This window comes from Entelurus aequoreus, linkage group LG10 (assembly GCF_033978785.1).
Source record: "Entelurus aequoreus isolate RoL-2023_Sb linkage group LG10, RoL_Eaeq_v1.1, whole genome shotgun sequence".
Classification (NCBI taxonomy): domain Eukaryota; kingdom Metazoa; phylum Chordata; class Actinopteri; order Syngnathiformes; family Syngnathidae; genus Entelurus; species Entelurus aequoreus.
The window spans coordinates 19,403,108-19,429,523 of record NC_084740.1 but is presented as its reverse complement, the minus strand read 5'-3'; the positions used below and the strand labels follow the sequence as shown (position 1 = coordinate 19,429,523).

Here is a 26,416-nt window from a genome sequence, read left to right as displayed (position 1 = left end):
TGCAAAAAAGAGCTAGTTTAAAAAGAATGTAGTATGCATATATACACTGCAAGAAAGAGCTAGTTTAAAAAGAATGTAGTATGCATATATAAACACTGCAAGAAAGAGCTAGTTTAAAAAGAATGTAGTATGCATATATTCACTGCAAAAAAGAGCTAGTTTAAAGACAATGCAGTATGCATATATACACTGCAAAAAAGAGCTAGTTTAAAAAGAATGTAGTATGCATACATAAACTGCAAAAAAGAGCTAGTTTAAAGACAATGTAGTGTGCATATATACACTGCAAAAAAGAGTTTGATTGATTGATTGAGACTTTTATTAGTAGATTGCACAGTGAAGTACATAATCCGTACAATTGACCACTAAATGGTAACACCCGAATAAGTTTTTCAACTTGTTTAAGTCGGGGTCCACTTAAATTGATTCATGATACAGATATATACTATCAGATATATAATATCATCATAATACAGTCATCACACAAGATAATCATCAGGGTATATACATTGAATTTCTCAGGGTTGCCCCTGACAGTTTGGTTGCGTTTGTCTTAGTTTCCTATCAGTGCTTTTATTTTGTCTTCATTTCCTGCTTGTATCCCTGAGTGCTTTTTCCCCTCAGCTGTGGCTGATTGGCACCGGGCCACACCTGGTGTCAATCAGCCAGATGCTATTTGAACCTGCCTTCCCCTCCAGTCAGGGCTGGATTATTGTCATTGTAATACTTGTCGTTGTAGCTCCTACCTGTTTTGTCGTTTATACCTGAATCCTGTAGCTGTTGGCAGCGTGCTGTTTTTTGTTCCTAGTTCCTGTTTGCTGGATCCAGTTTGGCTCCTAGTTCCTGGTTTGTGTCTTTTCTTTATTTTTACTTTTGGACATTAAATGATGTTTTTCCGCACAATGCCTTCCGCCATCTCTGCATCTTGGGGTTCGTCAACAACTCATTGTGACAGAATTATTTACATTATTTGCAATCCGGGGTGTGGGATGTGGAGGGGGTTGGGGGGGTTAGGTTTGGTTGTTATCATCACTTCAGTCATCAACAATTGAGAACAGAGCTAGTTTAAAAATAATGTAGTATGCATATATACACTGCAAAAAAGAGCTAGTTTAAAAAGAATGTAGTATGCATATATACACTGCAAGAAAGAGCTAGTTTTAAAAAGGATGTAGTATTCATATATACACTGCAAAAAAGAGCTAGTTTAAAGACAATTTAGGGGAATAAAGAGCTGTCAACATATGAGATGAAAAAAGACTAGATTTTTTTGGGAAAAATACAAAAAACTATTGAAATAAACTCGCTCAGGGGTGTCAAACTGGGGGCCACATGGCAGTTAGTTATGACTGCCCTCTGAGGGACACTTTTAACTTTTGACTTTTTAAATTGCTTCATTACACTATTATTTATTGTTTTATATTTTTACATACACTGTAAGAAAAACATGTAGATTTTAGAGTAAAGTTTAGCTGCTGAAATTTTACCCTAAAAAGTTTTTTACAATGTATACTGTAAATGTAAATGGGAAAACAGTACCACTGTTTTACTGTAAAATCTACATCTGTTGTTTTTACGGTGTATTACTGTAAATGGAAAAACAATGTTACACATTTCAGTGTTTCCCATAAACTGCCAAGATACCTGTGGCGGTGTGGGCGTGGCTATGGGCGTGGTCACCATGACATAATCGAGCAATTTGCATAATTTACTACAATGATATGATTTTCTCTAAAAAAGCTAAAAAAATGTATACTTACTAATTAATAATAACAGTTTTGTTTTAAACGTCCATCCATCCATCCACCCATCCATCCATTTTACAATATAATTACAACACTTTATGTACATATTTATATACAGATTTGAACAATAAGTTATTCACTGAAATATATTTATTAATTGTGGTTCTTACAAAAAATATATCTTATAAAATATAAAAGCTAAAATGGCTCTTAAAGCTCTGCCCCTTTAATTAGTGCATACTAAATAATTTAACTTTAGCCTACTACTACAACCATATTATTTACCAGCAACATAAAGTGAAACAGAGGCAGAGGTGTCCTGCCACAGTCAGTAACAAATAAACAGAAAACAGTAGTGGTCAAATACAAATAAGGCAACAAGAGAAGTATCCTACACTTCTCTTTTGTAAAGTAAATCTGAACAGCCTATATGGGCATCTACATCAACTATATGATTTGCCTGAGAAGCTGGACAGGACAAAAAAAAATAAAACATTTTTTAAATTTTTTTAAATATTTTTTTTATTTGTAGCGGACGTAATTCTTTCGTGGCGGGCCGCCACAAATAAATGAATGTGTGGGAAACACAGCATTTTTCCGTCTCGTGTTTTTACGGTCAAATTCTGGCAACTGAGCTACCAGTTTTTTTTACCGAAAAATAATGTTTACATTGTACAATTTGATGGATAAGTTGTGTCAAAATCATGAGTCAAGCAGATTTTTAAGTACTTATTTCGATGTTTGGAATGTGTGATAATATAATATTTGTTACAATATTAGATGAAGTTTAAAATGTATGACATTGCATACAGTACATGTATTGTCTGCTGTCATTCGGATGCCGACTGCAAGGATGTTCTTATATTCCCATTTGGATGAAAAATTTCTCTTAATCCTTGCGAAAAAAAGTCCCAAATTGTCCGATTATATTGCCAGCCACCTTCTGTCCAGGTGAGATGCAGGATTTATGATCCACAATAAACTTACAGGGAGCAGGGAAGCGAGGAAACAGCAGCAATGATGTAAACATCGGCACATAGGAAGTTATTACGTTGCTGCTATAAATAGTTTGTCTGTGTTAGCACTTATAATAACAATATCACACTATTAACTAGGGGGGGTCCCCTCCAAGGTTTCTTATTGTTATCCCATTGGGTTGAGTTTTTCCTTGCCCTGATGTGGGATCTGAGCCCAGGATGTTGTTGTGGCTTGTTCAGCCCTTTGAGACACTCGTGATTAAAGGGCTATATAAATAAACTTTGATTGATTGATTGATTTTTTTCTGTCAAAATAGAAAGTTGACTAAATTTAGAAACAAATGGTAATTCCAGGCCTTTGCGGGCCACATAAAATGAGGTGGCGGGCCAGATATGGCCCCCGGGCCTTGAGTTTGACACTTGTGAATAATTGACCTTGATAAAACATGCTCAATTAAGATTAGCAGGACTTTTAAGATAGAAGTATTGTATTCTAAAAAACAAACATTCAATTGGCAATTCTTAAATGTTGCAGAATCTTTAAAAAAGATTTTCTATGTTGGGAAAACCAAAATATGTTATTTGAATAGTTATTTTCTCAATTATAACATGTTGAACTAGAATAGAAAACATATAGTTAGTTATGATAACATGAAGATTAGTCAATGACTAGCAATAAGTAAAAAGCTCTTAAAACTAAGGCAAGTGGCAAACCAAAATGTATCCAGATTTGATCCAGATTTAGCCACAATGTAAATGTAACATGTACATTTATCTCATCACATGTCAGACTGCATGACAAATGTAAGACCCATATCTGGTCAACAAATGTAAGACTCATATCCGGTCAACAAATGTAAGACTCATATCCGGTCAACAAATGTAAGACTCATATCCGGTCAACAAATGTAAGACTCATATCCGGTCAACAAATGTAAGACTCATATCCGGTCAACAAATGTAAGACTCATATCCGGTCAACAAATGTAAGACTCATATCTGGTCAACAAATGTAAGACTCATATCCGGTCAACAAATGTAAGACTCATATCTGGTCAACAAATGTAAGACTCATATCTGGTCAACAAATGTAAGACTCTTATCTGGTCAACAAATGTAAGACTCATATCTGGTCAACAAATGTAAGACTCTTATCTGGTCAACAAATGTAAGACTCATATCTGGTCAACAAATGTAAGACTCCTATCCGGTCAACAAATGTAAGACTCATATCCGGTCAACAAATGTAAGACTCATATCTGGTCAACAAATGTAAGACTCATATCTGGTCAACAAATGTAAGACTCATATCCGGTCAACAATTGTAAGACTCATATCCGGTCAACAAATGTAAGACTCATATCTGGTCAACAAATGTAAGACTCATATCTGGTCAACAAATGTAAGACTCATATCTGGTCAACAAATGTAAGACTCATATCTGGTCAACAAATGTAAGACTCATATCTGGTCAACAAATGTAAGACTCATATCTGGTCAACAAATGTAAGACTCATATCTGGTCAACAAATGTAAGACTCTTATCTGGTCAACAAATGTAAGACTCATATCCGGTCAACAAATGTAAGACTCATATCTGGTCAACAAATGTAAGACTCATATCTGGTCAACAAATGTAAGACTCATATCTGGTCAACAAATGTAAGACTCATATCTGGTCAACAAATGTAAGACTCATATCTGGTCAACAAATGTAAGACTCTTATCTGGTCAACAAATGTAAGACTCAAATCTGGTCAACAAATGTAAGACTCATATCTGGTCAACAAATGTAAGACTCTTATCTGGTCAACAAATGTAAGACTCATATCCGGTCAACAAATGTAAGACTCATATCCGGTCAACAAATGTAAGACTCATATCCGGTCAACAAATGTAAGACTCATATCTGGTCAACAAATGTAAGACTCATATCTGGTCAAAGGACACAGTGTCTTGCAGCAGTGCCAGCGTCCCAGAGCGCATGTTGAAACCTCCACGGTGTGGTGGTGTGCGCGCACGTTAGTACCATAGCGCATGTTGAAACCTCCACAGTGTGGTGGTGTGCGCGCACGTTAGTACCATAGCGCATGTTGAAACCTCCACAGTGTGGTGGTGTGCGCGCACGTTAGTAGCAGTTCCTTCCTTTGTGCAACGCTGAAGGGGACTGACTGTTCTGTCCATCTTCTACAACATCTCTTGGGGTTTTTTCTAACCCCTTCCTCTGTTTGTCTGTTTGCACAACATGCGAGTGGAAGCACCAAAAGTGAATGTAAAGAAGAAGAAAAAAAAAAATATATATATATATATATATATATATATATATATATATATATATATATATATATATATATATATATATATATATATATATATATATATGACAAATATACGAAAAATATAAAATATTAAAAATATATTTTATGAAAGTATAAATATTAAATGTAAAATTAAGGAAATAACTAAAAAAAATACAATGTTCATGTTAATTTGACCATACAGTATTATTTCTGAGTGTCTTCAAAAAACAGCCTGTTATGATACCCTTTAATAGGACGAATTAGTATAGTATAGTATAATATAGTATAGTATAGTATAGTGTTGTATAGTATTGTATAGTATAGCATAGTGTTGTATAGTATTGTATAGTGTTGTATAGTATAGTGGTCTATAGTGTTGTATAGTATAGTGCTGTATAGTATAGTATAGTGTTGTATAGTATAGTCTTGTATAGTGTTGTATAGTATAGTATTGTATAGTATAGTATAGTGTTGTATAGTATAGTATAGTGTTGTATAGTATAGTATAGTGTTGTATAGCATAGTATAGTGTTGTATAGTATAGTATAGTTGTATAGTGTTGTATAGTATAGTGTTGTATAGTATAGTATAGTGTTGTATAGTATAGTATAGTGTTGCAAAATATATTATAGTAGAGTATAGTGTTGTATTGTATAGTATAGTGCTGTATAGTAGAGTATAGTGTTGCAAAATATATTATAGTAAAGTATAGTGTTGTATAGTATAGTATAGTATAGTATAGTGTTGTATAGTATAGTGTTGCAAAATATATTATAGTATAGTATAGTGTTGTATAGTATAGTATAGTGTTGTATAGTATAGTGTTGCAAATATATTATAGTATAGTATAGTGTTATATAGTATAGTATAGTGTTGTATAGTATAGTGTTGCAAAATATATTATAGTATAGTATAGTGTTGTATAGTATAGTATCGTATAGTGTTGTATAGTATAGTGTTGCAAAATATATTATAGTATAGTATAGTGTTATATAGTATAGTATAGTGTTGTATAGTATAGTGTTGCAAAATATAGTCATACTTGCCAACCCTCCCAAATTTTCCGGGAGACTCCCGAATTTCAATGCCTCTCCCGAATATCTCCCGATTTCCAGCCGGACTTAAGGCACGCCCCCTCCAGGTCCATGCGGACCTGAGTGAGGACAGCCTGTCGTCACGTCTGCTCTTTACTTCATACTTCAGAACCGACTCCCACACTTGCCGTCAGGGTGCACAATACAACGTAAACCGTTGGCCAACCAAAAAGTAACCACAAAACACTATAGTGTTCTGTGGTTACTTTTGAAACCAACGGTTTAAAAAGTGGTTACTTTTTGGTTGGCCAACGGTTTAAAAAGTAACCACAGAACACTATAGTGTTTTGTGGTTACTTTTTGGTTGGCCAACGGTTTACGTTGTATTGCGCACCCTGGTGGCAAGTGTGGGAGTCGGTTCTGAAGTATGAAGTAAAGAGACGTAACTTCATCACCTTGCCTGGTCATTGACTCTAACCCAGAATATTACACTGCCCATACCTATGCTCCTTCAAAGGCTGTGCTACTGGCTGCAAAGCATTGCACTTTCAAATACAACAATGAGTAGAGAGGAGTGTTATGTGTGTATATGTGTAAATAAATTAACACTGAAATTCAAGTATTTATTTTATTTATATGTATGTGTATATATATATATATATATATATATATATATATATATATATATATATATATATATATATATAAATATTTATATATAGCTAGAATTAACTGAAAGTCAAGTATTTATTTTATTTATATATATATATATATATATATATATATATATATATATATATATATATATATATATATATATATATATATATATATATATATATATATATATATATAAATATATATACTGTATATAAAAAATACTCAAATTTAAGTGAATTCTAGCTATGAATACACTCCTTAACCCCGCTCCCTAGTCCCGCCCACCTCACCACGAACGCCCCCCCCCCCCCCGCCCTCAAATCTCCCGAATTTGGAGGTCTCAAGGTTGACAAGTATGACTATAGTAGAGTATAGTGTTTTATAGTATAGTGTTGTATAGTATAGTATAGTGTTATATAGTATAGTATAGTATAGTGTTATATAGTAAAGTATAGTGTTGTATAGTATAGTATAGTGTAGTATAGTAAAGTGTTGTATAGTATAGTAAAGTGTTGTATAGTATAGGGTTGTATACTATAGTATAGTATAGTGTTGTATAGTATAGTATAGTGTTGTATAGTATAGTGTTGTATAGTTTAGTGTTGTATAATATAGTATAGTGTTCTATAGTATATTATAGTGCTGTATAGTATTGTACAGCAGTGGTCCCCAACCACCGGTACCGGTCCGTGGATCGATTGGTACCGGGCCGCACAAGAAATTAAAAAAAATAAAAAATAAAAATAAATTTTATTTTTATATTTTAATTTTTTTAATTTATTTTTGTTATTAAATCAACATAAAAAACACAAGATACACTTACAATTAGTGCACCAACCCAAAAAACCTCCCTCCCCCATTTACACTCATTCACACAAAAGGGTTGTTTCTTATTCTGGTTCCTACATAATGTATCAATATAGATCAATACAGTCTGCAGGGATACAGTCCGTAAGCACGCATGATTGTATTTTTTTATGACCAAAAAAAAATTTAAAAAATACAATATAACATACACCCAAACGCATCATGACATTTGCTTTTTTCCCCCTTCATCACTGATGATTACTCACTGCAGACTTTATGAGAGCAAACAAACATAATAAAACATCACTTACTGTATATTGTCTGCTGTCATTAGGATGCCGATTGTTTTGATGTTCATATATTCCCATTTAGATGAATAATGACTCATAAGTGGCGAGGGGCGGGATGACCCAGCGTCTTTTCGTGTCGTCCTCGCCAGTTTCGGGTTCTAAATGGCTGTCAAAGTGTACCAACTTGTCGGAATACATCCTCTGACTTCTTCTGTCCAGGTGAAAGGCATGATTTATGATCTACAATAAACTTACAGGGAGCAGGGAAGCGAGGAAACAGCAGACCACTCAAAGATGTAAACATAGGGACACAGGAAGTGATCACAGCGTAGTTGGCCTGCGTTAGCGCTTATAATAACAAAATCACTAATACTTGGTTAATATTCAAGTCACCAAATGTAAATTAGTATTGTTGGCGGTTTTTGAATGATTACCGGTATTTTTTGGCTTTTATGGGCGAAAATGAGGAGCTCCCATTAGCTCTGCTGTAAAGGGACTTTTATTTATGTTTATTTAATATTTAGGATGCATAAAAAAAAGAAAATCCATCCATCATAGTAAAGCTACAATCATGATTGTGAACGATAGGAAAAATTCCCCAAAATAGTGAAGCTGCATTTTATTTTCATTTTATTTTCATTTTATTTAGTTAAGAAACATATTCAACATTGCATTTGTTTTTTTTAGCACAACACAATTATATGTAAATTAATTATTTGAGTCCGTTCATATGTAGTATATTTGGTTAGTACTTATTTTTCTAAGTCAATAATAAACAATAACTAAATAAATAATAGTCTTTGTATTAACACGTTTTCATACCATTTGACAAAGTTGTAAACTGTAAGCAGGTTTGATGTAATTATGGACTAAGATTACAAAGTAAGATGACTAATTAAGTGGTAATTGAGTGGGCCTCGGGTCCCTCTGTTTTGGAAAAGTCGGGCTCCGAGGTCAAACAAGTTGAGATCCCCGCTATTAAATGTTGTAGATTGTTAGATTTGTAGAATGAAATGTACAAAAAACAAAATTGTGTGGAAAAAAAATAGAAATGTAATGAAAACTAGATGAGGCAATTCCTGAAGAAATGCTCCAATTCTGAAGTTGAACTGAAATGCTGACAGAATGTAGTACGGATGTAAGAATAGTTTGAATGTTGAAGGGTTTGAATTTCCAGGAAATAACGGAATTTGGTGTGGAACTTGGGAAAGTGTTAGTTGGATGAATGGAATGTGTTGATGTTGGAATGGTTTAAAAAAAATTGACAATTCATTTTAAATGGGGAAAATGTCTCTGAAAACTGGGAATTTTTTAAACATCCGGGATTTTTTTTAAATTGTTGAAGGAGAGCACACAATTTTGAACAGGCTGAATACTTTGAAGTTGGAACGGTTTGAATCGGATGAAAAATGTGGGAGTTGTGGAATTTTGAAAAATGTCCCATCATTTCAATGGGAATTTCATGGAAATTTCGGGAAGAGCGGTAATTTTTTGGAAAAAGACTTGAATGTTCTGAATGAGTTGAAATGGTTGGTGTTGGAATTTTTCAAATCGGTCGAGAAATGTTGAAGTAGTAACATTTTTAATTGAGAAATAGTGTTAAGGAATTTCAGGAAAACCGGGAATTTTTCCAGTTAAAGAAACCCACTTATTTTTTGTCCTGATTAAGAGAAATGTTTTGACGGTAGAACGGTGGTAGTGGGTTGAAAAATGTGGAAGGAGTAGTCACCAGAAAAAAGGGTGGAAATAGGGCTTTGGAAAAACGAGAATTCTGGGAATTCCTGGAATTTTTTTCACTTTAAAAAGTGATAGTTTGAATATCCAGGATAAGTGGAATATGTGGAAGGTGGAACGGGAATTTTTCCGGTTCAAAAAACAACTTCCGTTTTTTTTTTCAAATTAAAAGGAATGTTTTAATTAAGTTGAAATGCGTTGAAAAATGTGGAAGGAGTAGTCGCCAGAAAAAAGGGTGGAAATAAGGCTTTGGAAAAGCAGGAATTCTGGAAAATACTGGAATTTTTTTTAACTTGGAAAAAGGGTAGTTTGAATTTCCAGGATGTTGAAATGTGTTGAAGGTCAAATGGTTGGAATTGGTTGAAAAATGTAGAAGGAGTAGTCACCATAAAAAAGGGTGGAAATAGAGCTTTGGAAAAGCAGGAATTCTGGAAAATCCTGGAATTCTTTTTAACTTGGAAAAAGGGTAGTTTGAATTTCCAGGATGTTGGAATGTGTTGAAGGTGGAATAGTTTGAATTGGTTGAAAAATGTGGAAGGAGTAGTCACCAGAAAAAAGGGTGGAAATAGGGCTTTGAAAAAGCAGGAATTCTGGAAAATCCTGGAATTTTTTTGAACTTGGAAAAAGAGTAGTTTGAATTTCCAGGATGTTGGAATGTGTTGAAGGTCGAATGGTTTGAATTGGTTGAAAAATGTGGAAGGAGTAGTCACCAGAAAAAAGGGTGGAAAGAGGGCTTTGGAAAAGCAGGAATTCTGGAAAATCCTGGAATTTTTTTTAACTTGGAAAAAGGGTAGTTTGAATTTCCAGGATGTTGGAATGTGTTGAAGGTGGAATAGTTTGAATTGGTTGAAAAATGTGGAAGGAGTAGTCGCCAGAAAAAAGGGTGGAAATAGGGCTTGGGAAAAGCAGGAATTCTGGAAAATCCTGGAATTTTTTTGAACTTGGAAAAATGGTAGTTTGAATTTCCAGGATGGTGGAATGGGTTGAATCGGTGGAAATGGTGGAAGCTTGAAAAATTCATTTTGAATGGGGAAAAATGTCTGGGAAAACCTGGAATTCTGGGAAATCTGGGAATTTTTAGAATTTGTCAAGGGAAAGCCTGCGATTCCCGAATTGGCTGAACAGTTTGAAGTTGGAACGCTTTGAATCGGGTGAAAAATGTGGAAGGTAGAGAGAGTGCGCCAAAATCCGGAGAAGAAGTTTAAATAGATGCATTTTGATGTAGAAAAGCATGTGTGAATGTTTTGGAGCATTCACACAAAGAGAAAACTTAAATGAAAAAAATGGAATTATTGAAAAATATGGGATTAAGTGTACGCTCTGTAGTTACATAGAAAGACCAATTATAGAACAATCTAAAATGATTGTTGTGAAAAATGAAAAGACAGTTGCAAAGTTGTGATAGCTGACTTTTGTGACAAAGTAAGAAAGTGTTGTTGCTGCGTGAAAGTGAAAGTGCAGTCATCACACAACCTTTCATTTTCTGCATCCAAGACGTGCAAGGAGGCGGGGTGCAGACCGGGGGGGGGGGTGGGATGGATTACTGGAGAGCCTGGTGCATCTGTCTCCTTCCTTTTTATTTATTCTCCTTGTTTGTTTTTTTTTGTTGTTTTTTTATTCATCTCCACCGCCGCCTCCTCCTCCTCCTCCATCTTCAACACACTTTTGCTTTGCCCTCTTTCAATTCCTCTCCGTCTTTCCTCCCCTCCTCTGCCTCCCCGGGGAAAAGAGATTCTGCCTGCTGCTCGTTAGCGCTCCCAGCCAATCTGCATTTTTAATTAGTAGTTATTGCTTCTGCTTAATATTCAAGTGCTACCCCGGGCCAAATGGGAATCCTTACAAAAAAAACAGAAAAGTGAGAGAGCGGAGGAGAAGAGAAAAGCGGCTGTGTATTGTGTTTCACTGCGGGACAAAAGCCACCGTCTCACCCCCACCACCCATCCTGCCGCCCCCTCAGGGATGGATTTGGGGGCGGAGGGCTTGGAGGATGGGTCTCAAGTACAATCCAAAGGGGTGACATATTTTCACGCCCGCCCTCCCTTTGCGCTACTTTATAATCTTTTTATCTCATTTTCTTTTTTTATCTCCTGAGTCCTGACCTACCTATCTCCTTTTCCTGCTCTCACCCCATTTTTTTTTTTTTTTTTTTTTTGAAAAAGCGTTCCAACTTCTCCTCCAGCGAGGTGAAGACGCCACAGAAACGGTTGCTCTCTTTTGCGTCCTTCTTCTCCTCCCCCCTCTAGGAAAACAGGGAAGGATTTGACTGGAGGAAACATGAAAGAGGCTTATAGCAGTCGGCTTTGAACCTCTCCGAAGGAAAAAAAAATAAAGACAGAAAATATAGAACGGTTTCTCCCCCCCCCTCAATTTGGAGATTGTCTCTCCAATTTTGATTAATGCAAAAAAAGGCCTCATTTGTCAAAGCAGGCTGAGTCAGTAGCTCATTTGCATAAAGCATTCGTTTGCCACGTTCTGCTAATTAGCAATTTGCAGCTTAATTGGAAAGTGTCTCTTCGCTTAGGAGACAAAGCTATCCACGTATAAAAATATCTCCAGATGTACGCCTCCTCGCCACGTGATGTGTGTTCACAAAGTGTGGCGGGGGTCTTGACAGTTTTGCACCCATGACGCCAGCGATCCATCCATCGATTATTTTGTGTGGGTTTTTGCACTAAGCAAAGTCTTCACAAGCACTTTCGGGTGAGTTTGGTGTGAAAGAACGTGCACATGGCGGCCTTATAGTCTCACTTTCTGTCGATGGAAGGGACAGGTGTCCTAATATTTCAAGTATAAACATAGAGTGCCTAAAAAAAAGTGGGTACAACCCTCGCATTTCAGCATGCAGTTATTTCAGTATCAATCTTCCCAGAGGACAATACCATGGAGTTTGGACACACCTTTTCATTTCAATGCGTTTTCTTTATTTTCATGACTATTTACATTGTAGATTGTCACATCAAAACTATTATTGAGCACGTGTGGAGTTATGTACTTAACAAAAAAAGGTGAAATAACTGAAATAATTTCTTCAAAATAGCCACCCTTTGCTCTGGTTACTGCTTTGCACACTCTTGGCATTCTCTCCATGAGCTTCAAGAGGTAGTCACCTGAAATGGTTTTCGCTTCACAGGTGTGCTTGAAGCTCATGGAGAGAATGCCAAGAGTGTGCAAAAACAGCCCACTTCACCCCCGTTTGATCCAGTCTTCATTGGCTTCCAGTTAAAATCCGCATTGAGTTTAAGATTTTAGTCCTGACATTCCGTGCGTTGCATGGTGGGGCCCCTCAGTACATCACTGACTTGCTGTGCCCCTACTCTTCAGGGTCTTCAGGCCAGGGTCTTCTAAAGATCCCCAACACTGGTTTTAAAACCTGTGGAAACCTGGCATTCCAGGCTATATAGCTCAACAGACTCTGGAACAACTTGCACCAGTCCCTCCGTGATCTTGACTGTGTTGACACTTTGAAGAAACATTTGAAAACTTCTCTTTTTAGTAAAGCTTTTAATTAATGCACCTTTTAACTATCAATTTTAATCCACTTTGTATCCTTTTCATGATGTTGCCCCTGTTGTTTTAGTTGAATTCTTACTTATTTACTAGTAATCCGAGCAAAGGGTGGCTATTTTGAAGAAACTATAATTTTTTTTTTTGTTAAGTACATCAATCATCAATCAATCAATCAAAGTTTACTTATAGAACCCTTAATCACGAGTGTCTCAAAGGGCTGCACAAGCCACAACAACATCTTCTGCTCAGATCCCACATCAGGGCAAAAAAAACTCAACCCAATGGGATGACAATGATAAATCTTGGAGGGGACCACAGATGTAGGACCACCGGGGGAGTCCAGTCCATAGTGGATCTAACATAATAGTGGGAGAGTCCAGTCCATAGTGGATCTAACATAATAGTGAGAGAGTCCAGTCCATAGTGGATCTAACATAAAAGTGAGAGAGTCCAGTCCATAGTGGATCTAACATAATAGTGAGAGAGTCCAGTCCATAGTGGATCTAACATAATAGTGAGAGAGTCCAGTCCATAGTGGATCTAACATAATATTGTGAGAGTCCAGTCCATAGTGGATCTAACGTAATAGTGTGAGAGTCCAGTCCATAGTGGATCTAACATAATAGTGAGAGAGTCCAGTCCATAGTGGATCTAACATAAAAGTGAGAAAATCCAGTCCATAGTGGATCTAACGTAATAGTGTGAGAGTCCAGTACATAGTGGATCTAACATAATAGTGAGAGAGTCCAGTCCATAGTGCATCTAACGTAATAGTGTGAGAGTCCAGTCCATAGTGGATCTAACATAATAGTGAGAGTCCAGTCCATAGTGGATCTAACGTAATAGTGTGAGAGTCCAGTCCATAGTGGATCTAACGTAATAGTGTGAGAGTCCAGTCCATAGTGGATCTAACATAATAGTGAGAGAGTCCAGTCCATAGTGGATCTAACATAATAGTGAGAGAGTCCATTCCATAGTGGGATCATCTTGAGTGGAGTCAGGTCAGCAGCGCAGAGACGTCACCAACTGATGCACAGATGAGTGGTCCACCCCGGGTCCCGACTTTGAACAGCTAGCGCAACATCTGATAACCCCTCCACGCAGGAGAGGGGGGCAGAGCAAAAAAGAGACGGCAGATCAACTGGTCTAAAAGGTGGCTCTAATTAAAGGCTAGAGTATACAAATGAGTTTTAAGATGAGACTTAAATGCTTCTACTGAGTACATAACTCCACATGTGTTCATTCATAGTTTTGATGTGACAATCTACAATGTAAATAGTCATGAAAATAAAACACATTGAAATGAGAAGGTGTGTCCAAACTTTCGGCCTGTACTATATTTTAGAGTAGTCATGGTACAGCCTGTATAGCTTAATTATCTACTACACATTTTAAAAAAATTTTTTTACAAAGTTGTCCTCTGTGAAGTGGGGGCTCATTTAGCTACAGTAGGTGGGAGTAGGTCATGAAAATCCATAAGGGAATTCAGTGACATTGCAAAATAAGTGAAGTGAAGTGAATTATATTTATATAGCGCTTTTCTCAAGTGACTCAAAGCGCTTTACATTGTGAAACCCAATATCTAAGTTACATTTTCAAACCAGTGTGGGTGGCACTGGGAGCAAGTGGGTAAAGTGTCTTGCCCAAGGACACAACGGCAGTGACTAGGATGGCGGAAGCGGGGATCGAACCTGCAACCCTGAAGTTGCTGGCACGGCCGCTCTACCAACCGAGCTATGCCGAAAATAGGGGCTAGAGAAAATAGAGATAGAGAAAGCAGGGTTTCGAACTGCCAACCCTCTGGTTTTTGGATGACCCGCGACCACCGAGCCCCTACCGCCCCCGAAGTACTGTAGTTGAGCCATAGTATACCTTTTTTTTAACCATTTAAATCACGTCTCAGCTGTCCCACAAATGTGTTTACTGCATTAGGATGTGTAGTGAAGCCTGCTTTTTTTTCTTCTTTTTTTACAAAGCTGTCCTCTGTGAAGTGGGGGCTCATTTAGCTACAGTAGGTGTGAGTAGGTCATGAAAATCCGTAAGGGAATTCAGTGACGTTGCAAAATATTTGATTTGATTTGGTTTTTATTAAGGATCCCCATTAGCTGGTTGCCACAACAACCCACTAGTCTTCCTGGGGTCCACAAACTCAATACAATTACAAGTAAAAGCATATAATTATAACTACACAATACAGAAACAAACAAAAGCATCAACAAGCAAACAATTTACAATCACAGAATATTAATAACCATATAAATATAACTACTGTATTTTTTGGACTATAAGTCGCACTGGAGTATAAGTCGCATTTTTGGGGGAAATTTATTTGATAAAACCCAACACCAAGAATAGACATTTGAAAGGCAATTTAAAATAAATAAAGAATAGTGAACAACAGGCTGAATAAGTGTACGTTATATGAGGCATAAATAACCAACTGAGAACGTGCCTGGTATGTTAACGTAACATATTATGGTAAGAGTCATTCAAATAACTATAACATATAGAACATGCTATACGTTTACCAAACAATCTGTCACTCCTAATCGCTAAATCCCATGAAATCTTATACGTCTAGTCTCTTACGTGAATGAGCTGAATAATATTATTTGATATTTTACGGTAATGTGTTAATAATTTCACACATAAGTCGCTCCTGAGTATAAGTCGCACCCCCAGCCAAACTATGAAAAAAACTGCGACTTATAGTCCGAAAAATACGGTACACAATACAAAACCAAACAAAAATCATAAACAAGCAAACTAACTTCAGACGACTGTTGACAGGCTGAAGACGCGAGCAAAGCCACTTCCCGCAGTTCTTTTGAGGCTTCACTAACCGCGCTTTCTTGGTCTGTGTTCCAGCGCCCGAGGAGCCCTCCTACTTCACCTGCCTGCAGTGTGAGAGTGTGCACGCCTCAGCGTGGGCGCTGTTGCAGCACGCCCAGCACACGCACTCCTTCAGCATCTACCTGGAGGAGGACGAGGACGACGTCAGAGCATCAGGGGGTCCTCGGGGGAATCCGCCGGTGGCGGCCACACTGGACCCGCGCCACCTGAGCCAGGCCCTCACCTCCGCCTTCCAGCCATCCGCCCTCCGTCTCGGTCGGCCCCGCCAGACGCACGTTGTCCTTGCCCCTTCCGACCTGCAGGCTCTGAACTTCTCCGAGCGGCTGCGGGAACTGGCCGAGGGCAACAATAACAACAGCAACAACCCACTGGGAGACGTGATGCCGTCGCCCTCCTCGTCCCCACCGGCGGCGTCCCCCTTCCCCCAAACCGGCGTCGTTCACTGCGAAATGTGTGACCACAGCTTCCAGTCTCAGCGGGCCCTCTCCGCCCACTTCCGGACTCACACCTGCGACAGGCCGTACCACTGCGGCGTGTGCGGCCAAGCGTTCTCTCAGAGCGGCCAGCTCGCGCGCCACATCAGGAACCACCACCGCGAGGCCGCAGGTGGAGGGGGCGGGTTTGAACCGGCGGACGTGGCGGTGACGGAGGGCGCCAGAGGGAGGTTTCAATCGCAGCCAGGAAAGGTGGCAATGGACATGAGAGCGCATGGCGCCTCAGAGTTGGACATGACTAAGCACCCCTCCATTGCTTCCGCCCCGATGTTGCTGCCCTCGCCGGCCCGACCTGCGGACAGACCGCTGCTGAGGCTTTACCAGACCCAGAGGGACGGCGGCGGCGAGGAGGAGGCGGAGGGACAAGGGGAGCCCCGGCATGCCTCGCCCTGTGCCAGCCCCTCAGAGGGCTCCCTGGAAAGTGGCGAAACCGGGGGCAGTGGCGAGAGCGGCATCGCCAGCGGAAACTGCACACCCAAACGCCCCGAGATGAGCGAACGGGCGCGAGGCATTGGCGAGTGGGAGACGGAGCGGGCGGAGATCACCGACTTCAGTTCGGCGAAGGTCAGCGAGGCGGTGCAGGAGTGGCAGAGAGAGAACGAGCGCAGGAGCGGCAGCGCCGGAGGAGGCGGCGCCGGCGTGACCTCCGGCTCTTCCGCCAAGAAGAAGAAAGACGAGGCCTGCGAGTACTGCGGCAAACAGTTTCGCAACAGCAGCAACCTGACCGTGCATCGCCGCAGCCACACCGGCGAGCGGCCGTACCGCTGCGGCCTCTGCAACTACGCCTGCGCGCAGAGCTCCAAGCTCACGCGCCACATGAAGACGCACGGCGCCCAGGGAGCCAAGGCGCCGTTTCTCTGCCAGCTCTGCGCCGTGCCGTTCACCGTGTACGCCACCTTGGAGAAGCACCTGAAGAAGGTGCACGGCTTGAGCCACGCCAGCGTAGGCGCCTACGCCCAGGCTAGTGCCGCCGACACTTTGGCTGCCATGAAGGCTGAAGAGGCGGCGGCGGCGGTGGTAGTAAAGATGGAGGAGGACGAAGCCAGTTTGGATCAGATGGAAATCCAGGGTGCAGTAAACATGGAGAAGGAAGGACATAGCCAGGAGGGGAGCAGAGGAAGTCCAAATATGGTGGCCTTGACTCCTGCACCCTGAGACCTTCACAATAAACTCTGTACAGGACTGGAGTAGCCCTTCAAAATAAAACCTATTGAACTGACAAAACCCGTAGAAAGTAGCAGAACTGAAGCAGAAACTCGTATGCAAAAAGCTGCAGGCTGAAAACAAAAGTGCCTACTTGAGACCGCAGAACAAAACAGTGACATTCAACCGGGGGACATTACCAGCGCTGTGGAACAGGAAGTGAGCTGCCACAGTCCACGCCAACACAGGAAACCCCACACACACTCTGTCACGCTGCAAACCACTCAATCGAGCGACTCGTCTCTTCACTGGACCGGACAGGTGACGACGACCACAGACTGTCGTGGAGAGAAATGAACAATATGGTGGCGGAATGAAACAAAGAGGGTCTTCTCTTTTTACGACTTGGAATGAACGCAAACATTGTCTGTCTGCAGTTTGTCAACCTGGGCTCTTTTATTTTTTATTTTAAGGCGCTTGTCACTTGAGGTCATGTTTACAGGGCTCGCAGGGGCCCGGCAAGGTTGTGTCAGACAGACGTTCTCATGAACGAGGATCCTACAGGATGACTTTCTATGCATACCAACTGTACTTGGCCCCACCTATAACGTGTGAAACGGGTGTAAATTATGTTTCTCTCGGGTGTCCTTTATTTTGTCCGCTGTTGTTTACATTTGTAAAATGTCCAACCGCTTAAGAGACTTTGTGTATTTTTCTAATGCTTTCTAATTTATGAATGCAGCACCTTGATGGTTGGCTACAAGAGTGGTGAGGCCTACTTTGGTTGATTGGAGCACTTCAGAGAGTTTGAATGTTTTGTGTGTCTTCTGCTTGTCCCGTGATCTTGTGTCCAAAGCATGACTTTGCCATGTCCGTGGCTCGGTTTTAGTGACCAAAACTCATCAAGTCCAGAGTGCCACCAACTCATTATGTGATTTTTCAATTTTTTTCGTTTATCCATATCAGGGACACCAAAAGAAACGTGTGTTGTGTAAAAGCAGTGTAACTGTTCAGGGATCACATGTTGTACATAGACTGACAATCGTTGCTGTTGTTATTACTGTTGTTATTATATTATAACTAACTGCCTGTCACTGTTACATATTCTCCTGCTGATTGTCTCCTTTTTAGGCTCGACACTCCATTTTACAATCTTGTCCTGATGAGCCTTAATAAATAGCTGAGGTGTATTTGTTTTGCATTGTGCAGTCTGTTTCCTCTTTTAGGCAAATTAAACCTACCTGAATTCAAGTGTTGTTAAAGGCCTACTGAAATGAATTTTTTTAATTTAAACGGGGATAGCAGATCCATTCTATGTGTCATACTTGATCATTTCGCGATATTGCCATATTTTTGCTGAAAGGATTTAGTATAGAACGACGACGATAAAGTTCGCAACTTTTGGTCTCTGATAAAAAAAAGCCTTGCCCCTACCGGAAGTAGCGTGACGACACCGGAGGAAGGACTGTTCATGTTTTCCTATTGTTTACACCAGCAGCGAGAGAGATTTGGACCAAGAAAGCGACGATTACCCCATTAATTTGAGCGAGGATGAAAGATTCGTGGATGAGGAACGTGAAAGTGAAGGACTAGAGTGCAGTGCAAGACAGATCTTTTTTCGCTCTGACCGTAACTTAGGTACAAGCTGGCTCATTGGATTCCACACTCTCTCCTTTTTCTATTGTGGATCACGGATTTGTATTTTAAACCACCCCGGATACTATATCCTCTTGAAAATGAGGGTCGAGAACGCGAAATGGACATTCACAGTGACTTTTATCTCCACGACAATACATCGGTGACGCACTTTAGCTACTGAGCTAACGTGATAGCATCGGGCTTTACTGCATATAGAAACAAAACAAGTAAGTCCCTGACTGGAAGGATAGCCAGAAAATCAACAATACTACCAAACTCTGGACATGTAACTACACGGTTAATGCTTTCCAGCTTGGCGAAGGTTAACAATGCTGTTGCTAACGACGCCATTGAAGCTAACTTAGCAACGGGACCTCACAGAGCTATAATAAAAACATTAGCGCTCCACCTACGCCAGCCAGCCCTCATCTGCTCATTCACTAGATCGGTTCGCAGCCGAGTGTGAAGCGACTGGGATGAGAATCAGCACCTCCAAGTCCGAGTCCATGGTTCTCGCCCGGGAAAGAGTGGAGTGCCATCTCCAAGTTGGGGAGGAGACCCTGCCCCAAGTGGAGGAGTTCAAGTACCTCGGAGTCTTGTTCACAAGTGAGCAGTGTTGGGTTAGTTACTGAAAACCAGTAACTAGTTACAGTTACTAGTTACTTTATTTCAAAAGTAACTCAGTTACTTACACCAAAAAGTAATGCGTTACTGTGAAAAGTGTCACGACTGGGTCCTTGACGTGGTTTGTTCTCCCAGAAGGCAACGGAAAATTGGCGCGTGCGAGACGTGAGTTTAAATACATTTTAATTCAAACTCAAAAAAAGTACAAACAAAAGGGGATAAACAAAAAGCGCTCACAGCGGAGGTAAAAACTTGACTATGAAAACAAAAGGCGCGCACAAAGGCGGAAGTACAAAACGTGGCTATGAAAATAAAACTAGCACAGATTTTACCGATTTTTTTCTGAATTGTTAAGATCAACCACCTTTAATAAATTGACGATGCAAACAGTTCTGCAGAAAAATACCTTTATTCTAGATTGTTAGTATGGACATAGACTTTTATATAACAAGCTACATATTTAATGAAAGATAATTACTGTAATTTTACATGAATTTGAAAGTAATTTAAGAAAACAGAAAATGCTATGTATAATTAATTTGCTATTTTTCTGTAAAAAAAATAGAAATATACATAGTTTGTCATTACTGGCATATTACTTAAAATAACAGGCGTATTGTTTATTTACAGATAATGTCTTCAATTCTACAGTTCTATAAACTATTAAAAAAAAATAGAAAAATTACAGTAGAACTTTAGAGTAAATTAACCATAAAAATAGGATTTTTTTTTTTACAGTGTAGTGAAATAAAGCCTGACATCTGTAGTGATGCTGCTGTCTTCCACACTTGGAGCAATGGATTGTAGAGTCCTTGTTTTCAGTGGCAGGATCATTGACTCAGATGGTGAAGTTTCAGTGCTCAGTAGAGATGTAACACTTTTGAGGGGTTTAAGCACCTGGAGGACCTCCTCTGCCACTCTCACATCATCCTCAGACAGGTTGATGATGTCTTTGACATTTGTCTTCATGGTCTTGTGGGTCAATGCAGAGTATATACTGTAGCTGCCTGCTGCTCCAACATATAAGTGGAGTTCCACCTCATTGGGACATCATGTTTGAGCTTATGAATAGGCAGCGTTAGCATTTCTTGCTTTGTCTTAAAGGCCTACTGAAACCCACTACTACCGACCACGCAGTCTGATAGTTTATACATTAATGATGAAATCTTAACATTGCAACACATGCCAATACGGCCGGGTTAACTTATAAAGTGCAATTTTAAATTTCCGTGAAACTTCCGGTTGAAAACGTCTATGTATGATGACGTATGCGCATGACGTCAATGGTTGAAACGGAAGTATTCGGACACATTGTATCCAATACAAAAAGCTCGGTTTTCATCGCAAAATTCCACAGTATTCTGGACATCTGTGTTGGTGAATCTTTTGCAATTTGTTTAATGAACAATGGAGACTGCAAAGAAGAAAGTTGTAGGTGGGATCGGTGTATTAGCGGCTGGCTGCAGCAACACAACCAGGAGGACATTGACTTGGATAGCAGACGCGCTATCCGACGCTAGCCGCCGACCGCATTGATGATCGGGTGAAGTCCTTCGCCGCGCCGTCGATCGCTGGAATGCAGGTGAGCACGGGTGTTGAGCAGATGAGGACTGGCTGGCGTAGGTGGATAGCTAATGTTTTTAGCATAGCTCTGTGAGGTCCCGTTGCTAAGTTAGCTTCAATGGCGTTGTTAGCAACAGCATTGTTAAGCTTTGCCAGCCTGGAAAGCATTAACCGTGTATTTACATGTCCATGGTTTAATAGTATTGTTGATTTTCTGTCTATCCTTCCAGTCAGGGGTTTATTTCTTTTGTTTCTATCTGCAGTTAAGCCCGATGCTATCGCGCTAGCTCCGTAGCTAAAGTGCTTCGCCGATGTATTGTCGTGGAGATAAAAGTCACTGTGAATGCCCATTTCGCGTTCTCGACTCTCATTTTCAAGAGGATATAGTATCCGAGGTGGTTTAAAATACAAATCTGTGATCCAAAATAGAAAAAGGAGAGAGTGTGGAATCCAATGAGCCAGCTTGTACCTAAGTTACGGTCAGAGCAAAAAAAGATGCGTCCTGCACTGCACTCTAGTCCTTCACTCTCACGTTCCTCATCCACGAATCTTTCATCCTCGCTCAAATTAATGGGGTAATCGTCGCTTTCTCGGTCCGAATCGCTCTTGCTGCTGGTGTAAACAATGGGGAAATGTGAGGAGCCTTTCAACCTGCGACGTCACGCTACTTCCGGTATAGGCAAGGCTTTTTTTTATCAGCGACCAAAAGTTGCAAACTTTATCGTCGATGTTCTCTACTAAATCCTTTCAGCAAAAATATGGCAATATCGCGAAATGATCAAGTATGACACATAGAATGGATCTGCTATCCCCGTTTGAATAAAAAAAAATCATTTCAGTAGGCCTTTAAAACCCTCGTTTTGCACAACCGAGTCTGCACCTATAAACACACCGATTAAATGGCGCGGGGCGTTGAAGCTCCTTTGTTACTCCGCTCGCCATGACCACGCTGTGTGTGGACTGAACGTGCGAACAACTCTTTTTTTGTTTCATATATCAAACCGCGGATCACATGTGTCCCTCCCCTCTCCACACCCACACCCAGACACGCACACAGAGCGCGCCTCTTTTCTTCTTTCCGGCTTGTGACTGAGGAAGATTCAGAAGGACGACACTGCAGCGCTCCAATAAAACACACTCAGACCTTCGGTTTCTAGCCGATACTACATAAAAAATAACGTAAAATAACCCAGTAACGCATCATGTAGTAACGGTAAATGAGTTACTGAATATAAAAAAATAACGCGTTAGATAACTAGTTACCGCCGAAACTAACCATCCACTCTAGAGATAGAGTGGATGGTGAGATCGACAGGCGGATCGGTGTGGCGTCTTCAGTAATGCGGATGCTTTATCGATCCGTTGTGGTGAAGAAGGAGCTGAGCCGGAAGGCAAAGCTCTCAATTTACCGGTCGATCTACGTTCCCATGCTCACCTATGGTCATGAGCTTTGGGTTATGGCCGAAAGGACAAGATCACGGGTACAAGCGGCCCAAATGAGTTTCCTCCGCCGGGTGGCGGGGCTCTCCCTTAGAGAGAGGGTGAGAAGCTCTGTCATTCGGGAGGAATTCAAAGTAAAGCCGCTGCTACTCCACATGGAGAGGAGCCAGATGATGTGGTTCGGGCATCTGGTCAGGATGCCACCCGAACGCGTGTTTAGGGCACGTCCAACCGGTAGGAGGCCACGGGGAAGACCCAGGACACGTTGGGAAGACTATGTCTCCCGGCTGGTCTGGGAACGCCTCGGGATCCCCCGGGAAGAACTGGACGAAGTGGCTGGGGAGAGGGAAGTCTGGGTTTCCCTGCTTAGGCTGCTGCCCCCGCGACCCGACCTCGGATAAGCGGAAGAAGATGGATGGATGCAAGGAGCTTGCTAACTATACAAACACCCAAATATGGCTCACCCCATTATTTTTGACTTTTTTTTTTAAAGGACTTTTTGTCTCTGAGTGCCTTTTTATAATTGTTCAAACTACCTCAGACTTGAAAATGTCCTGCCCTCCCTAAACCAGGAAATGGCCTGCTAGCACACAGGTGTAAAACTCAAGGCCCGGGGGCCAGATCTGGCCCGCGAAAGTCGATTACATTATCTTTTTTTTTTTACTAAATGTGTTCCTTCTTTATGTTTTGACTGACAAAATACTTGTACTGCATGCATTTGCATAAATATCAAACTTGAATAGTATATAATAATGTAAGAAATATTACATTTGATTGAATAATCTAATTAAATGTGTATGAATTTAGAAAGGGAAAGTACTTATAATGAATCTGTTATACTAATGTGTCAATACGTGGACTATGGGTTGTTTTGTTTTCCCGGAAGGCAAAGGAAAGTTGGCGCGGGCAAGGTGTGAATGTAAGTACATATTTATTTAAACACTAACAGACTACAAAAAAAGGAAGCAAACAAAAGGCGCGCACAATGGCGGAGAACAAACTTGACTAATGAAACCAAAAGACTAGCACAAAGGCAATTAACTATGAACAATAAACAAAAACTTACTTGGCATGGAACTATGGGAGCATGAAGTCAAACAGAGTTAGCAGGGGTGTCAGAAATAGCATGGCATGAAGTGAGCAGAGGTAGTATGGATGATGTCACCAGGACGATCAACAGAAACAGACAGGCTTAAATAGCAGTGACATGATTAGTGACAGGTGTGCGAGTGCAAAGCGTGAAACAGGTGCGTGACAGGACAGGTGAAACTAATGGGTTGCTATGGTGACAAAGCAAGAGTGCACAAAGAGTCCAAAAAACCCCCAGAACATAACTAAAACCAAACATGATCACACAGACATAAATAATGTTGTTAATGTTAATGTAATATTAGTTAAGTTTGTATAAACTTAGGTTTGAAAGTAGTTATAATCTGTAATAATAAAAACTTAGTTATTTGTGTTTCCTAATAATACAATAAATATTATACATTACACTTTTTAAATATAAAATAGATATCTGATTGACTTATAATTTTAAAGTGTGTTATCTGTCACGGCATCTGGGCGCACCTCCAAGGGCGCACCTGTGTGCGCCACTCCGGCTGCAGCAGGCGGCTGCATTCAATCGGCTCAATCAGCACTCTGCACACATGTCGCCGATGAGCTTCCTCGCCTTCTTAAGCCAGTGCAAACCTGCATTCCGGGCCGGAACGTAGCGACCTGTTCCCGTACAGTAAGCCGACAAACTCTAGTTCTATGCACTCTCTCTCTCTCTCTCTCTCTCTCTCTCTCTCTCTCTCTCTCTCTCTCTCTCTCTGTGTTTCTCCCCCTCCGTGTTTCCTTGTCGTCTTCCAGCAGCATTTCCTCCGTTCCCGCGATACGAGGTGTGTGTCTCGTCTCCCCGTATTGCCTCCGGTTCCTTGGCTGCCTCTTGGATCTCGACCTTCCCCGCCCGGAGGCAAACTTTGACGCCTCGTTCCAGCACTTGACCTCACGTCTGCCCACAGACCTCCGAGCCTGCCTCGCCCCCTCTTGGACCTCCACACCTCGCTCAACACTTCCGGTAACACTCTACAGCAGTGGTTCTTAATCTGGGTTCGATCGAACCCTAGGTGTTCGGTGAGTCGGCCTCAGGGGTTCGGCGGGGCCTCCGTCGCGGAGGTCAAGACACACCCGACTCATCGTGTAAATAAAAACTTCTCCCTATCGGCGTATTATGGATACCCCCAAACAATGTTCCCTCTAAAGCCAGTTTGACACCCCTGTGCTAGCACATTAACATTATCTAAGTCAAAAAGAAAGTACTGTAACTTGCTCGCCACAAACACAAATAACATATTTCACAAAAATTTTGACTTTTGTTGAAGTTGTTAAACTTTCAGTTGAGACGTATAATAGATTTAGCTCTTTAGCTAGTCCTACACCCCAGTCTACCGGGCACCACATCTTAGTCATAGGGGACTCCATCACCCGAAACATAAAGCTTAGCAAACCAGCCACAGTAAAGTGTATCCCCGGGGCCAGAGCACCTGACATTGAAGCTAATCTTAGGGAGCTAACTCGCAACAGGCCTAGTAAACACGTACGACAGGCTAATCGCACCACTAATTATGCGAATATAGTTGTACACGTTGGCTCCAATGACACTAGAATGAGACAGTCAGAGATTACAAAGAGAAACATAGCCAGGACTTGTGATCTCGCCAGAAAGATGTCCAGGCATCGAGTAATTGTCTCTGGCCCCCTGCCTGCGAGAGGCAATGATGAGAGATATAGCAGATTAGTCTCGCTTAACAAGTGGCTGTCTATCTTCTGTAGGCAACAGGGACTAACGTTTATTGATAACTGGCCCTCTTTCTGGGGCAAACCAGGCTTGCTGATGAGAGACGGCCTTCACCCTAACCAGGAAGGCGCCATCATCCTGTCTAGAAACATAGACTACTATGTAAGTCTCACTTGACTGACTACACTAGAGCAAGCCCGGTCACAGGCAATTACAATGTCTGTTAGTCCGGGTGAGGAGTCAGTTAAGCTAGAACTAGCCAGCGCCAGGCTGGATAATCCATGTACGCATAGCAATTCTGTTAGAATAATACACAATTCACATAATGTTTTTCTGTTGTGTCTGTGTCAGAGGTGAACATGCATTCTACTGAGGTGGCAAATTATGATATGTCCAGTCTATTGCAGCACCAAGCAAACAATCGGAAAATTCCCGTCATATCAATTCCTAGATATGGTCGAAACTATTTAAAGTGCACTACGCATAATAAACGCAACATTGTTAATATTGCCACTACGGATAATCTTAACAAAAACTCGTCAAAACAGCCCAATACCTATAATATGGGCTTTTTAAACATAAGATCATTGTCTCCCAAGGCGTTATTAGTTAATGAGGTCATTAGAGACAACAATCTTAACGTCATTGGTCTTAGCGAAACCTGGCTCAAACCAGACTAATTTTTTGCGCTCAATGAGGCATCTCCTCCTAACTATACGAATGCGCATGTTGCCCGTCCTCTTAAAAGGGGAGGGGGTGTCGCACTAATATACAGTGAAAATTTCAACCTTACCCCTAACCTAAATAATAAATATAAATCGT

The 26,416-nt window shown here is 40.7% G+C and overlaps 1 protein-coding gene across 1 annotated transcript in view; it reads left to right on the top strand.

Annotated features, from left to right (window-relative positions):
* Window positions 1–18,795, top strand: part of znf296 (zinc finger protein 296) — a 41,154-nt gene extending 22,359 nt beyond the window's left edge. Inside the window, exon 3 of the mRNA XM_062060245.1 lies at window positions 15,923–18,795. Within this exon, the coding sequence (XP_061916229.1) occupies window positions 15,923–17,556 (1,634 nt within the window). The 3' untranslated portion in view covers window positions 17,557–18,795. The remainder of the gene's footprint in view (window positions 1–15,922) is intronic.
* The last annotated feature ends 7,621 nt before the right edge of the window (window positions 18,796–26,416 follow it).